Source organism: Camelus bactrianus, chromosome 6, assembly GCF_048773025.1.
Source record: "Camelus bactrianus isolate YW-2024 breed Bactrian camel chromosome 6, ASM4877302v1, whole genome shotgun sequence".
In the NCBI taxonomy this organism is placed as follows: domain Eukaryota; kingdom Metazoa; phylum Chordata; class Mammalia; order Artiodactyla; family Camelidae; genus Camelus; species Camelus bactrianus.
This window is the reverse complement of record NC_133544.1, coordinates 3113358-3125690: the sequence shown is the minus strand read 5'-3', so window position 1 is coordinate 3125690 and position 12333 is coordinate 3113358. Positions and strand designations below refer to the sequence as shown.

Sequence of the window (12333 nt, the reverse complement as noted above, 5' to 3'; positions counted from 1 at the left end):
CGGTCTCTCCAGCTCCACAGCCAGCTGCCGGGAGGGTGGAGAGGCGGCTCCAGGCTTTCTTCCTTAGCAGCCCTTTTCCTGGGGAGATGTTGTTGTTTTCCTACTCAGAATCCTGGACAGTTTGCTTGAGGCTCTGTTGTCGCTGTTGGGGTCATCCTGCCCACACAGCAGGCCTGGAGGCAGCAGGGCAGCGGGGTGGTCCATGCTCCGGGGGGCAGTGGTATGTGATGTGTGGGCTCGCGCTGTGTGGGCCACGCCCTCCCTCTGAGCAGCACCTGCTACCTCCATCCCCAAAAGCTTCAATAGATGTGCAGGCCCCCCTCCCCGGCACCCTCGTCAGGCCCTGCTGCTCCCCGCAAACGGCCGTGAGCCTGGAGTCCGGGCCTGGAGCTTGGGGCTGGCAAGGCCTCTGGAAGCTCCCTCCCAGCTGCCCAGCCTGCAGGCGGGCCGCCTGCCTCAGCGATCTCCAGGGGTGCACGCTGGCGCCTTCCCAGCCGTGCTGCCCTCCCGAGCCTCCAGTGCTGAAGGGCTTGGGCTCTTGCCTTTGGCCCGAAGCTCCCAGATACCAGAGTGGAGGGGATGGTCACATGCTCCGCCCTCCAAGTGGCCCGCCGGGATCACTGCCATAGGAGCTGTATGTTTTTCCTTAGCACTGAGTAGATTTTAAGCCCTGAACACTACTAGGTTGACAGCAAGTTTAGAGACACATGCACAATTTTGATCTTTTAAGAATAACTAGTTTGTACCTTGAAAAAATATTGTAAGTCCAGCCTGTTGAAATAGTTGCATCTGGGCCACTGGGTGTCTTGGAAGGAACAAAATGTAGAGGCACTCAGCCTACCGCCTGTAAGACCGGAGCCTCTGAGCAGCCTTCCATGGGGCCGGCACAGGGAGTGCCCCTGAAGCGACTCAGGCTAGGCTTTAGGAGGACATAGTGAGGCCCCTCCCCCTGCCCCACAGAGCAGGGAGGATTTCAGAGCCACAGTGGGTCACCCAGGAGTCCGAGGGCCCGCAGGCGATGGAAGGGTCTCTTCCCAACCACGGTTCTCCCAGGAGCCCTTGCCTTTTCCCCAGATGTCTGAAAAGAGCATGATCACTTTTTCTGGGTAGAGTGGTCTCTTTGGAGCAATGTGCCACCATCAGTGTGACCCATTGTTGGGCAGGTTAAGGACAGCAAAGGGGCAGCTGCCCAGTGGAGCCAAGTTCCCAGGCCTATAGCTAACAGTGGGTCTGGGACAGGGAGGGGTGCAGATGCTCAGGGAATGGCCCAAAGGATGTGCTAGGGGAGGGAGCACGTCCCTCTCCTAGCCCCACATCTACTTCCTAAGTCTGACTCAGTGAGTCCAGGGACTCTGGCCTCACGTGCCTTAGAATGAAATGGTAGCTACTCTGTCCGGCTGTTCTTGGTTCTTCTGTACAGTGGTCTGGGTGGCGTGAGTACTGGGATCCTTGGGGACGGGCTACAGAAAATGTATGCATAGCTAGAAACAACGGCCCTGGAGGGAGTTAGCCTGGTGATGTTTCTCATCATGTTTGCACACCATCTCTAGAAAAAGGCATCACTTTACGAATCTTTCCCTCTTAGTCTCTCAGAGAGGTCATTCGGGGGAGCCTTCCTGGCAGGTGCCTAGAAGCATAGCCTCGGGGATCCGCGCTCTGGGTGCAGGGCACCTTCCCGTGACCTATCTGTGCACGGTCGTGCTCAGCTCCTCTCGTGGCTCTTTCCTTCACTTTCTACAAGGTCTCAGGACCTGTCCCGAGGCCAACACGCATGTCACTTTTGTGTGGGGTGAGGGTGACTTTGAGAGAATCAATTGACCAGGCTTTGAGCAGTGCTGGGATGACTTGGTGATCCACATGCAGCCCGAACCCGCCGACCTCTTCCGACCTCATCCCACAGCTGCCCCCTCGAGGTTCTGAGGTCTCAAAGGTTTATGGGTGAGTCCAAGATAACTGGGGTCAGATGGGAGCCCGCTAGGGGCCCAGCAGAGCTTCAGGACAAGGCTTCTGTCTGATGGGGGCCTCTGTGACCCCCATGTCTTTTCTTGCTTTCAGGGTCTGCAATCTTGGCAACAGCCGTGCACAAAGACACGTTCCTTGGTTGTAAATTGTAGCCGAAGTATTGCTTTTCCCTATGCATTCTTGTGAAACAATGTTTAATTCTGTTAGCTTAGTATTGTAAATTAGGATCAAACCCAAACTAAGAGCTGGAGAATTTTATCAGTTTCCATATGAGATCTCCAGCAGGAATGAAATGGCAACTCCGGTGAGAACAGACCAGCTATGAAATGTTAGACCCAGGAGTCACCACTGTTCCTGTAACAGGCTGCCTTCCTAGGGGGCTGTTAGGACCTTATGCCGACTCTTGGCTGGAGAAATGCAGTGATGCTTGCAAAGCTCTTAATTGCCAGCTGTCTGGTGTCAGGTGGACAGACCGGCAGTTGCCACGCTGCCCAGACCGCTGGACACCAGCAAGGTCTCCAAGGCCAGGCGCTGCCCCGCTCCCTTGATCCTGCCGGGGGAAAGGAGGGTGCAGGCGGAGGGGCAGAGGGTCGCCATGTGGGCCGTGGATGGCGGGTCGGGGAGCAGGTCCCCCACTCTGAAAAGCGTGCCCCAAACCGTGACCCTCCATTAATGTGTCAGGCTGGGCCTCCCTCGAGAGGAGTCTGAGTCTTCGATGGAGGCCTGTTAAGTGTGCGTTTTCCATCTCTCTTGTCATCACCCAGGAACCTTTCAACTAAAGCACAGGCTTATAGAAATAAGGTTACTTTTTACATTTAATTTTCTTTTGAACAGTGATGCTTCCTCTGATGTCTCCACTGTCCATTCTGTCCAGCAAACAGTTCCATCTCCAAGAAGCAGACAGGTGTCAGGTCTCCCTCTCCAACATACCAAGGCCGGACAGGCTCCCGGCCCGCGTGCAGACCCCCTGCCTGCGGCCATTCCCTGTTTAGTCCTGAGGGGCCCTCCCCTCCCCCAGTCCTCTTGTTTCAGACTCTGCCTCACCCGCCCCCCACCCCAGGAGCATCCCAAATCTGCACCCACACCTGGTGCCCACCAGGGGCCTGGAGGCCCAGCCCCTGGCCTTGCCCCCACACCACACTTCTCTCCCCGCTCTGGCAGGGGGGGCTCCTGGACGGGGTGCCTGGGGTCCTCTTGCGGTTTTCACCCACGACTGCTTCTGGCTCAGGGCCTGAGGGGCAGGACCCCAGGCGTAATGCTGCACAGTGTCCTTTCTAAAGTCATTGTCCCTCGGGGTTGGCATCAAAAGGGCTGGCCTGTTCACCCTGTCCAGTTGGTGGTTTAGGTGGGTGTGGACCGCAGGAGCTGGAGGGTTTGAGGGCAGCTGCTCGCTGAGATGACCATCAGGGTCTCTTTCAAACATCCTGGCGGACTGCTGTCAGCTCCCCGCGGCCGCCACAGCTGGATTAGGGCTTTAGACCAGCGAGACCTGGAGACTGAGTGCTTTCACTCTGGCTAGGAGAGCCTCCTGCAGCCCCTGAAGGCAGGGTGGCTTTCCAGTGGTGTCCCCACTGACCTCAGGACCCAGGAAGCCGGTGCCCTGCCCCTCTGTACCTCAGCTCCCTTCCTCCCTCGGAACTGCACAGAAAGGCGCCTAGGCCTCCAGCCCCTCACACTCAGAACTGGACAAAGCCTAAGGCCGGGGAGGGGCTGGGCCAGGGTGGCCAGACCCCGCTGCCACCTGGGGCCCCTGGACACTGGACAGGGGGCTGGTCCCAACCAACCTCCAAGGCTTCTTATATCATTAGTAATTCTCACATTGATTACATGTTGAAATGATAATATGGGATATGTTGGGTTAAATATTTAAATTCATTTGACCAGTTTTTAATTGTTAGATGTGCCACTAGTTTTAAATTTCATGTGTGGCTGGCGTATCCTTGTGCTAGCAACGCTGGTCTGGAGATACCACCTGCCCCAGTGGGACGGGTGTCCTCAGCACGAACATCACCCACAATTGGCGGGGGCTGGGAAAGGGGGCTCAGGCCCTGTGGGTTGAGAGGCCTGGGGTGGGGGCCTCTGCATCTCTGTCCCCCTTTGCAGGGAGGAGCAGTTTGGGGAGAATGGGGACCTCTGCCTTGGGTACATTTGACAGTTCCTGGACATCCTGTGGCTCCCGGAATCCACTTTCCTGACTCTGAATTGCCTTAGACCCTGAGGAGGTTTATCTGTGACACAGGTGACTCCACTCCAGACTGCCCACCAGGGACAGGGAGCTGGCCCTCGCGGCCTCTCTCTGCAGCCCCTGAGGAGCGTTTCTCCTCACTTGGCCAAAGGCTGCCCCCATCACTGAGGCAGTAAGACAGCTGTCCTTCCCTCTGTGCGCCGGGCCGAGGTGGGCAGTCTCCCCGGGTTGGGTGGGCCAGAGCTTTCCCTCCGCTGTCTGGACTTCACCCGGCTGTGTTGAAGGGTCTGAGTGAGAAGCGCGGAGCTGCCCTCGCCGTGAGGTCGGACAGGGCTGTGTCCCCTCCAGGAGTGGGTCCTGGAACCCAGAGATGAGCTTCTGTCAATTCTGAGCGGGGGCAGGTTGCTAAATTCCATCAGCTCTTTGCTTCCTGACCTTGTCCAGATGAACAGATTTCAGGTTTGACGTGAGAAACTGGAGATAAAATGACTTGCAGCAGGACCACGTGTTTCCCAGCTCCTCTCCAGCGAGGTGTGGGCGAAGCTGAAGGTCAGTTTCAGGTGGTCACCCTCATCTGTGTCGGCGCGATTCCGCTATGTGAGCAGGTGGCCACCTTGCTTACATAGCGCCAACCAAGTGCAGCGTGTTTCAGGACAGCTAAGGATGCTTGTGTCAAAACTGAAAATCTATAGCTGCAGTGTTGCACTATTGTAACCTTAAAATTCTTAGTAAATGAATGAGGCCAAATTCTGATGGCATCCCAGTAAATGCAAAGAAACCTAGTGCTCTTTGCTGTGTAAGAGGTTTATCTTAAGCTCACGCCTATATTGCAAGAAATCAGTGAGAGCCTGTGGCCTCTCAGTAGGAGCCACCCTGAAGGGACAGACACCACCTCTTACTGGTGCAGAGAGTCCCCAAGTCCACCAGGCCAAGTGGCAGGACTGGGCTTTGTCCCAGGTCCTCCTTGCTTTACCTGTTGGGCCCTGTATGCCGGCGCTACAGCCAGAGGGGCCCCACCAGCACAGCACCATCAGAGAAAGCCATGCCTTTAGGAAGTGCCAAGAGACTCCCTCCTTGGAGGCCTACCCTGGCTCCAGGGGACTGGGCGCACAGCCGTTGGAGGCGGCAGTGAACAGCCCCCTACGGGGTGCCCCTCACCTTTGGGCCAGTGATGCTGCAAAGAATCTCGGCCCTGAGACCTCCCCTAGGCCAGCCCTGCCCCAAGCCTTGCACCCAAGCAGGAGGCCGAGCTCAGTAGATGCCGAGCTCAGAGGATTCCGATGAGTTAGGAATCAAGTAGATGGAAATGGAGGGGTTGTTAAAACCTTGGCTTCCAAACCATCAGAAATCTAACCGTGACCATGTGAAACTCCTGGAAAAGAGTAAGAGTGACTGTGACTTTTCTTCGTTGCCCCGTGTTTTGCTGGGTTAATGTAAACTGCTTTGTTTGCAGGGTTTACTGTCATCCCCAAACCAGGCCAGTTCTCCAGGTGGGACTGTAGTGTAGCAAGCCCACTCCTGCTGGAAAATTCTCGCCCGACTGGGTCCTGAGGGAGCGACGCGGACATCGGAGTCCAGAGCCCACCTCAGCCTGGCGTCCGGCGGCGTGGGAGGCAGTCGCGGCCGGAGGGAGCAGACGTCGCAGGAGCGAGAGTGGGAGAGAAGCGCGGGGCAGGGGCCTTTCAGTTCACCCAAAGATGTTTCATTTTTAAATCATTCTTTTGGGGCTGCAGTAAAAAATAAGAAATGAGATTTTCTTGCTTTTTACTCTAAAAGTCAATGTAATTAAAACCTCATATATATATATATAAATATATACATATATACATAGTGTAAAATAAAATGTTTCTTGGACAAGAAATCCCCTTAAATCCAACTATTATCAACAGCACTTCACTCTGTTTTTGCACTGATCTTTTTAATACCTTAGGTGGTCGGAAGACAACCTGAAATGCACTCATAGAGAAAGTTGTTACTTTCTGGCTTAAACATGTGATTCAGGAAGACCAATGCTGCAATCATAGATTTTTAAAAAACTGTTTGCACTTAAACTAGTTTAATGTTAAAAAGTTTCTTTGAACTTGGGTTAATGGACCTCCAAGGTGTGGAGTGAAGGTGCCCTTTAAATCTGTTACCATTTATTTTAATACTGTTGTTCCAATGCAGTCACCTGTGTATTATATGTATACAATGTCATTCTGCGATAGGGGAAATGGTCACTTCGGTGGTAATTTTCATCATCTAAAAGTGGTATTTCTAATTCACAAAAAATATTAAAACTATCTTGAATATACCATTTGCTTATCTTCTGTTAAATTGGCTCAGTTTTTCACGTTTTTTGCTGAACTGAATGTTTAACGCCATGCCCCTCACAGCCCTCTCCATCGGTCAGCCCGATTTGAGATGGGCTCATGGGGAGAGTTCTCTGGTTCTCCAGACCCTCCATGCGGCCTCCCCCATCTTGGGCCTCTGTGGCAGCTGCTCCGTGTGCACAGACCCAGTGTCAGCCAGCCGTCTCCCTGTGGCTTCAAGTCCACGAGGCCGTCTTTTGTCATGGAAATCCTGGGATCACATGTACCTCTGGGGTGAGTACGAACAAGCTTTGCTAGCTGCACGGCAACATCACAAGGGGCTTTTATGTGGTTGAAACCAGCTCGGAGCAGGGGTCTCGCCCACACCTCCTGGTAGACGCCCACAAGTTACTAGGATCTGTGTGTAGCTGCTGCCAGGCAGAGGAACTTAGTTTAAAAGATATACAGCTGGCCCCTGTGAAGACCTTTTTATGGTGTGACTAAACCACGAAGTGCCTAGAACACATTTCTCTAAGTGATCCCGCTTAGCGCTCGCATGGTGGGCTCCCGGGCCCTCTGCGGAGGTGGATGGGCACCGTCCCGCCCCATTGCCACTGCCACACAGAGGCAGCCCTGAAAACCCCCCCAGGGGCTCGGATGGGCTTCACAGGAAGCTGTTTCCCACTCCTCTCCAGGGGGCACCCAGCTCCGACAGGCCCATCCCCCTTCCCGTCCGCCTTATTTCTGGTCCTGAATCTGCCCTGCCTGGGCCACTCTGCCCCCACAGGGCCCACATGCCCAGAACCCCGCTCCCCGTACCACTGAGATGCTGCAGCCGCCCCGCCTGGGGGGGCCCGTCCTTCTCTCAGTGCCGCCCTCCCCTCACTCCTGGTTCTCCCTGGCTGTCAGGTGGGCCCGAGGCGGCGGTCACCGGACAGTGTATGGAAGGGTGGCACAGATCTTTGTTGTTTTTTGTTTTTTTAGTAGTTGTATTTCTTTTTTGTTTGTGCCTAACAGAGGCCTGAGGATTGAACCCAGGCCCTGGTGCATGCCAAGCACACGCTCTACCACTGAGCTGCACCACCCACCCCACAGATCTGCCTTACAAAGGGAACAGGAAGGCAAAAACTCACCTGGGAGATTCATAAGTTTGCGAAGATGAGAAGGAACATCCACTTACCAGCTTACATTCCCAGACAAATGGGGGCTTCGATGGCTGTCCCCTCTGCCTGGCCGCCCCTCTGCCCCGTCCCCTCACCCCCCTTGTCATTGGCACCCCTGAACCCAAACGGGCGCACCCACAGGCCAGCAGGGAGCAGGGCTCTCTACTCACGGGAGGAGGCACCTGGCTCCATCCTCCCCGCCCAGGAGGCACTGAGCCCTGAGGGCACCAAGCCCAAGCCTGTGCTCCTTCCTCAGCGGTTTTGCAAGCAACACAGAATGAAGCCACACCAAAGTCTTCCTAACAAAATCAATTTCCCTGCTAAGCTCACAAAAGTAAAATTAAAGGAATGGATAGTCAGGACATATGTAACTCAGAAAATATTAAAATGAAATACTGTAAGGATAGCTTATTTTTTAATAAGAATCAGGGGTCTTTAAGGGTACAGCGCGTGAGCTGAAGCCTTCTCAGCACTACTGGTGGTGTGCTGAAGAAGGCCCACGGCGCCCGCGGTGAAACCGAGCCTAAATAATACATAATAAAGTATAATTTCTGTTTTGATTAATACAAAAAATTACAAAGTAGTCCCTGCCCCAAATTCTTATGTTACGAAAACGAAATAAAACCCTAAAATGAGGTGGTTATACACTGTATTAGACTCGGACGTGCGGTACAGCTGCCTTCAGGATGCCGGCAGCCGGCTCCAAGCTGAGTGGGCGGCGCTGGCCAGCAGGCGGGCTCTCCAGGTGCCAGGCCCCTCCCTGCAGTTGGGCGGGGCCACACCTGGACCCGCCCTCGGGGCAGGTACGCACGCGTGCTGGTCAGCAGCCTCCGCCCCTCCGGTCTACCGTGGGCAGGCGACGCTGTTTCAGGGTCGGCTTGATGTCCTTCTGTGCGTCTGTCTGTTAAAGAAAGTGACAGGCACTCAGCAGGGCCAGGATGGGTGCTGGAGCGGCCAGGGGAAGCCGGGGGGGGGGGAAGCCTACCTTCTGGTTTGCACCAACACACTTCAGGGGTCTCAGCAATGGGACTCTGCCATTTGCCCCTGGGGCCAGCACTGACTGCAGCGCCAGGCTGGAGTATGAGGACAGTTTGGTCACTCCCGCCAGCTTAAGTTTGGGCAGTTCCATCAGGTAGGCCGGTCCTGGTCTCCTAGGATGGTCCTTCTCTTGCTTTAGGGGCTGTTTCTTGAAACAAAACAAAGGCCAGTTGAAAAGAAGATGATTCCCTGCTCATGGGAATTAGGAAAAACAAGAGCAGCTCTTTCGTAGTACCTTTGCCAACACAATTTCCTGACCGTGAGGTGTGACCACAAGGTGACTGGAACACACACACCAGGTCCCAGCCACCCACAAGTGAGGCGGTCACTCACTAGGCCAGGGCCTGGACTAACATCGGGGGAGGCCGAGCTGCGCCGTGCGTGCAGCTCTGCAAGGGCCGAGGCCACGGTGACGCCACCTACTCTAATTCCTGGAGGGTGGCCAGAGCGGCTGTGGCCGCTTCTCTGTGGCCAGTGAGTTAAGGATGGATTTCACACCTTTCAATAGTTGGGAAATTTTCCTGGCATGTGAAAACTACATGAAATTCAAATTTTAGGGCCCACAGTTTTACTGAAATCCACCCCCACCATTTGTTTACATATCGTCCACGGCACCACAAGCCAAAACAAGTGGTCAGTTGAGACAGAGACTTGGGCCTGCAAGGCCTAAACCTCGGCCAAGTGGGCCTCACAGACCAGCCTGGGCCTCGTCTCCACCTGCAGGGGGCGCCTTTAGTGGATGGAAGCAGGAGAGACCGTCAAACACCTGACCAGGCACCTGCCCAGGAGGAAGGGGAGGCCCCGCAGGGGCGGCAGTCGGGGCAAGATGGGCGAGGCTCGGGCCAGAGGTGGGGTGGGGTCCGTCCAGGGTTCAGGGCCCTGAGCAGCTGAAGGACAGACAGCAGCACAGGGAGAAAAGCAGGTTCGGGGGGAGCGGAGCCTGGGTTTGAACACGTTTGCCTCCTGGACTCCCAAACAGAGCTGGAAAGCAGCGGGCTGGACACGGGGGGCCTGGGTTTCTGCAAAACAACCTGACTGCAAGTGCATCTGGGCCCTCAGCCCTCAGCCCAGAGCCACAGCCGCTCAGCGTCAGGCTGAGTGATAACTGATGGAAGGGCACAGCTGCCAGTCTGGAGCCAGCTCACACCTGGAAAACTGGGGGAACTGAGCAAATGGGGGCCACACAGTATCTGAAAAGAACACTCTGGTTTCTAAACCAGAAGTGTGCAAAATGACCTCTGTGATGGTCAGCGTGCCCCTCTGGAGCCTGCTGCTCTCACAGGGGCTCAGTGGCCAAGTGGGAATGGTCACCTAGGCCAGAGTTAGACTCTCTGTGGCCCTCCTTGGGCCGGTCTGAGGGCACAAGGAGGGGACATGTGCACTGCTTTGGCTCAGACCCTGGCCCTGTGTGCAGAGCCCCACCTGGGGATGCGGTCAATCTCAGCTAGAGTGGCAGGAAGGGCTGGCACAGTTGCAGCCGGGCTGCCCGTGTCCCAGCACAGGGAGACGCTGTCTGGCGGGGTGGCAGGTCCCTGACAGACGCGGCAGCCCAGCCAGCCATGCCCTCCACAGGTGGTGTTGGCCTGAGAGACACAGGCTCGAGGGCACCCGGCCCGGGCTCAGCTCACCGACGCTCTCAGTACCTGCTTTTGGCCCTCCTTGGGAGTTTGCCAGGTGCTGCTGAGTAGTTCCGGGGCCACAGGGTGCTTTGGAAAGAAAGTTGTGGCTTTCCTCCAGTGGCTGGCCAGAGCCTGCTTCTCGGTGGCCCTGCAGGGAGGGTAGAGAGGAGGGGGCGCCTACCCTCAGAACCCACCAGCCTGTAGCCTGTCTGCCTTCTTTGTCTCCAAATCGGTGAGCGCCTTGTCGCTGCCTCCCCTCCCCAGCGTGCGCTGCCCGAGGAGCCCTTTCCCTCTCCTGCTTCTGCCTGTCTCTGGGCCGGGAGTGGAGGGGTCCACCCCCCCAGACACTCGAGGTTTGGGGAAGATGAACCCCCTCGTCACACGTACCCCAGTGGACACGGGTGTGGACTCGCATGCCCTCCGGTGCCAGATGCCGCCCAGGTGCCCTCAGACCTCACGGCGCGTTCACCCCATTTACCCGGACATGCACAAGATGACTCGCGAGTCTATAAACAACTGAGCCTTGGCATCAACGGGAAAGCAGCTACAGAGCCCTCCTTCTGCCCCCTGCGCAGCCGCTGACAGCCTCCTTTCGGGAGACTATACCAGAAGGGGCAGGCTGGGGGTTCCCTGAGGTACTGGCACAGCTCCTGGAACCCACCTGCCCCACCGCGGGCCCCGCGGGGCCCCGCCAGCGTGCCCACCTCTGCTGGTGGAAGTAGGGGTGCTGCAGGGCCTGGTGGGCAGTGATTCTCTCGTCTGGGTCATAGGCCACCATGGCGTGCAGGAGGGAGAGGCATTGTGGAGACAAACTGGCTGTCAGGAGAGGTATTCCTGATCCCTTTTTAAAAGGAAAATCAAAACTCATAGCTCTCGACCTGTATTAAAAGCCCAACGATAATAAACGATCACACCATCACTGGAGCACATGGCAGGTCCGTCATCGCGACTCTGTGGGGCCTGCACTTAAGGTAATGGTTAACGGTCACAAAAGGGAGGGGGACTGGACAGCGGTCCAAATCCAGAGAATACAAGAGTGGACCGACACGGACACTGTGGGCTCTGGGTCACAGTGACGTGCCAGTGCAGGCTGGACCCCAGCAGATGTGCCCCAGGGCCCGCGCTGACGGCAGGGAGGCCGCGCGCCGTGAGGGAGGCCAGGCGGCACACGCGAGACTTCTATACCTTCCACTCAGGTGTTCTGTGAACCTCAAGCTGCTCTAAAAAATGAAGTCTATTTTTAAAAAAAGGTGGGGGAGATCATGAAATCTGTTATGCTATAAAATGTAAGAAAAATACTTTTCTTCAAAAAGACTAATCTCTCACTCCCACCAGAGAAGCATAAAATAAAGTTTAAAAAAGAAAAAGAGTCCAAAATAGTTGTCATCTCTTTACTCCCCTCACAGGGCCCTCCCTTGGAAGCCCCCAGCCCGAGTCCCCGTCCAGGTGACGGAGTGGCCACAGCAGGCTGGGTGGCAGCTACACTGGGCCCTTGCGTGCAGCCCATGCGTGCAGCCCATGCTTGACGACCTTTCTCACCCAGAGGCCTCTATATCCTAGCAAATGTTCAGGGGACAAGACCTGACTGTCCAGCCCTCAGGGGGGCTGTGAGGAGGCTCTGCCTGGGCAGCCGTGCTGGGGCCAGTGGTGCCCAGCAGGCGCAGGGGAGGCTGTGGGGTGAGGTACCCTGGCCTGGCAGGGTGAGTCCCGGGGGACTCCTGGGAGCAGGTGCACTTACTGCTTGAACTTGGCAAGGGTGTTCTCAGTAGGCGTGCCGATGATGTCGTGGATTCTGGAGATCTGGTCCAGCTCATTGGCTCCAGGGAAGAGGGGCTGCAGGCTGGGCAGGTGCAACCGGGGGCTGTGGTCAGGGCAGCAGCCCAGGTGGAACCCGGGGTGCCAGCCCTCCCCGCATGGTGACTTCCATCCCCCTGGGGCATAGGTCTTCCTCCATCTCCTGTCCCAGACAGACAGAGCCCTCTGCCCGCACAGCCCGGGTCTCTGCCGGCTGCGAGATGTAACCACCAAGGGTCTTCCCACAGCCCAGGAGAGTTTCACTGACAAAAACTCAGGCT

General features: G+C 56.2%; 2 protein-coding genes across 14 annotated transcripts in view; one reads left to right on the top strand and one right to left on the bottom strand.

Annotated features, from left to right (window-relative positions):
- The window catches only part of WDR20 (WD repeat domain 20), a 59852-nt gene extending 53401 nt beyond the window's left edge, over nucleotides 1-6451 (top strand). For all 3 annotated transcript variants that reach the window (XM_045505778.2, XM_074364997.1, XM_045505775.2), the window contains one exon: nucleotides 5601-6451. In XM_045505778.2, the coding sequence (XP_045361734.2) occupies nucleotides 5601-5654 (54 nt within the window). In that variant the 3' untranslated portion in view covers nucleotides 5655-6451. The remainder of the gene's footprint in view (nucleotides 1-5600) is intronic.
- Nucleotides 6452-7994: 1543 nt separating this feature from the next.
- MOK (MOK protein kinase) overlaps nucleotides 7995-12333 on the bottom strand; it is a 44771-nt gene continuing 40432 nt past the window's right edge. For 9 of the 11 annotated variants that reach the window (XM_074365010.1, XM_074365011.1, XM_074365009.1 and 6 more), the window contains 5 exons: nucleotides 11997-12098; nucleotides 10963-11136; nucleotides 10283-10406; nucleotides 8587-8787; nucleotides 7995-8502 (listed from right to left, as the gene is read on the bottom strand). In XM_074365010.1, coding sequence (XP_074221111.1) covers nucleotides 8422-8502; nucleotides 8587-8787; nucleotides 10283-10406; nucleotides 10963-11136; nucleotides 11997-12098 — 682 coding nt within the window. In that variant the 3' untranslated portion in view covers nucleotides 7995-8421. Of the gene's footprint in view, nucleotides 8503-8586; nucleotides 8788-10282; nucleotides 10407-10919; nucleotides 11137-11996; nucleotides 12099-12333 lie in introns of those variants that run through there. The other 2 variants (XM_074365012.1, XM_045505770.2) reach the window with 2 other exon arrangements.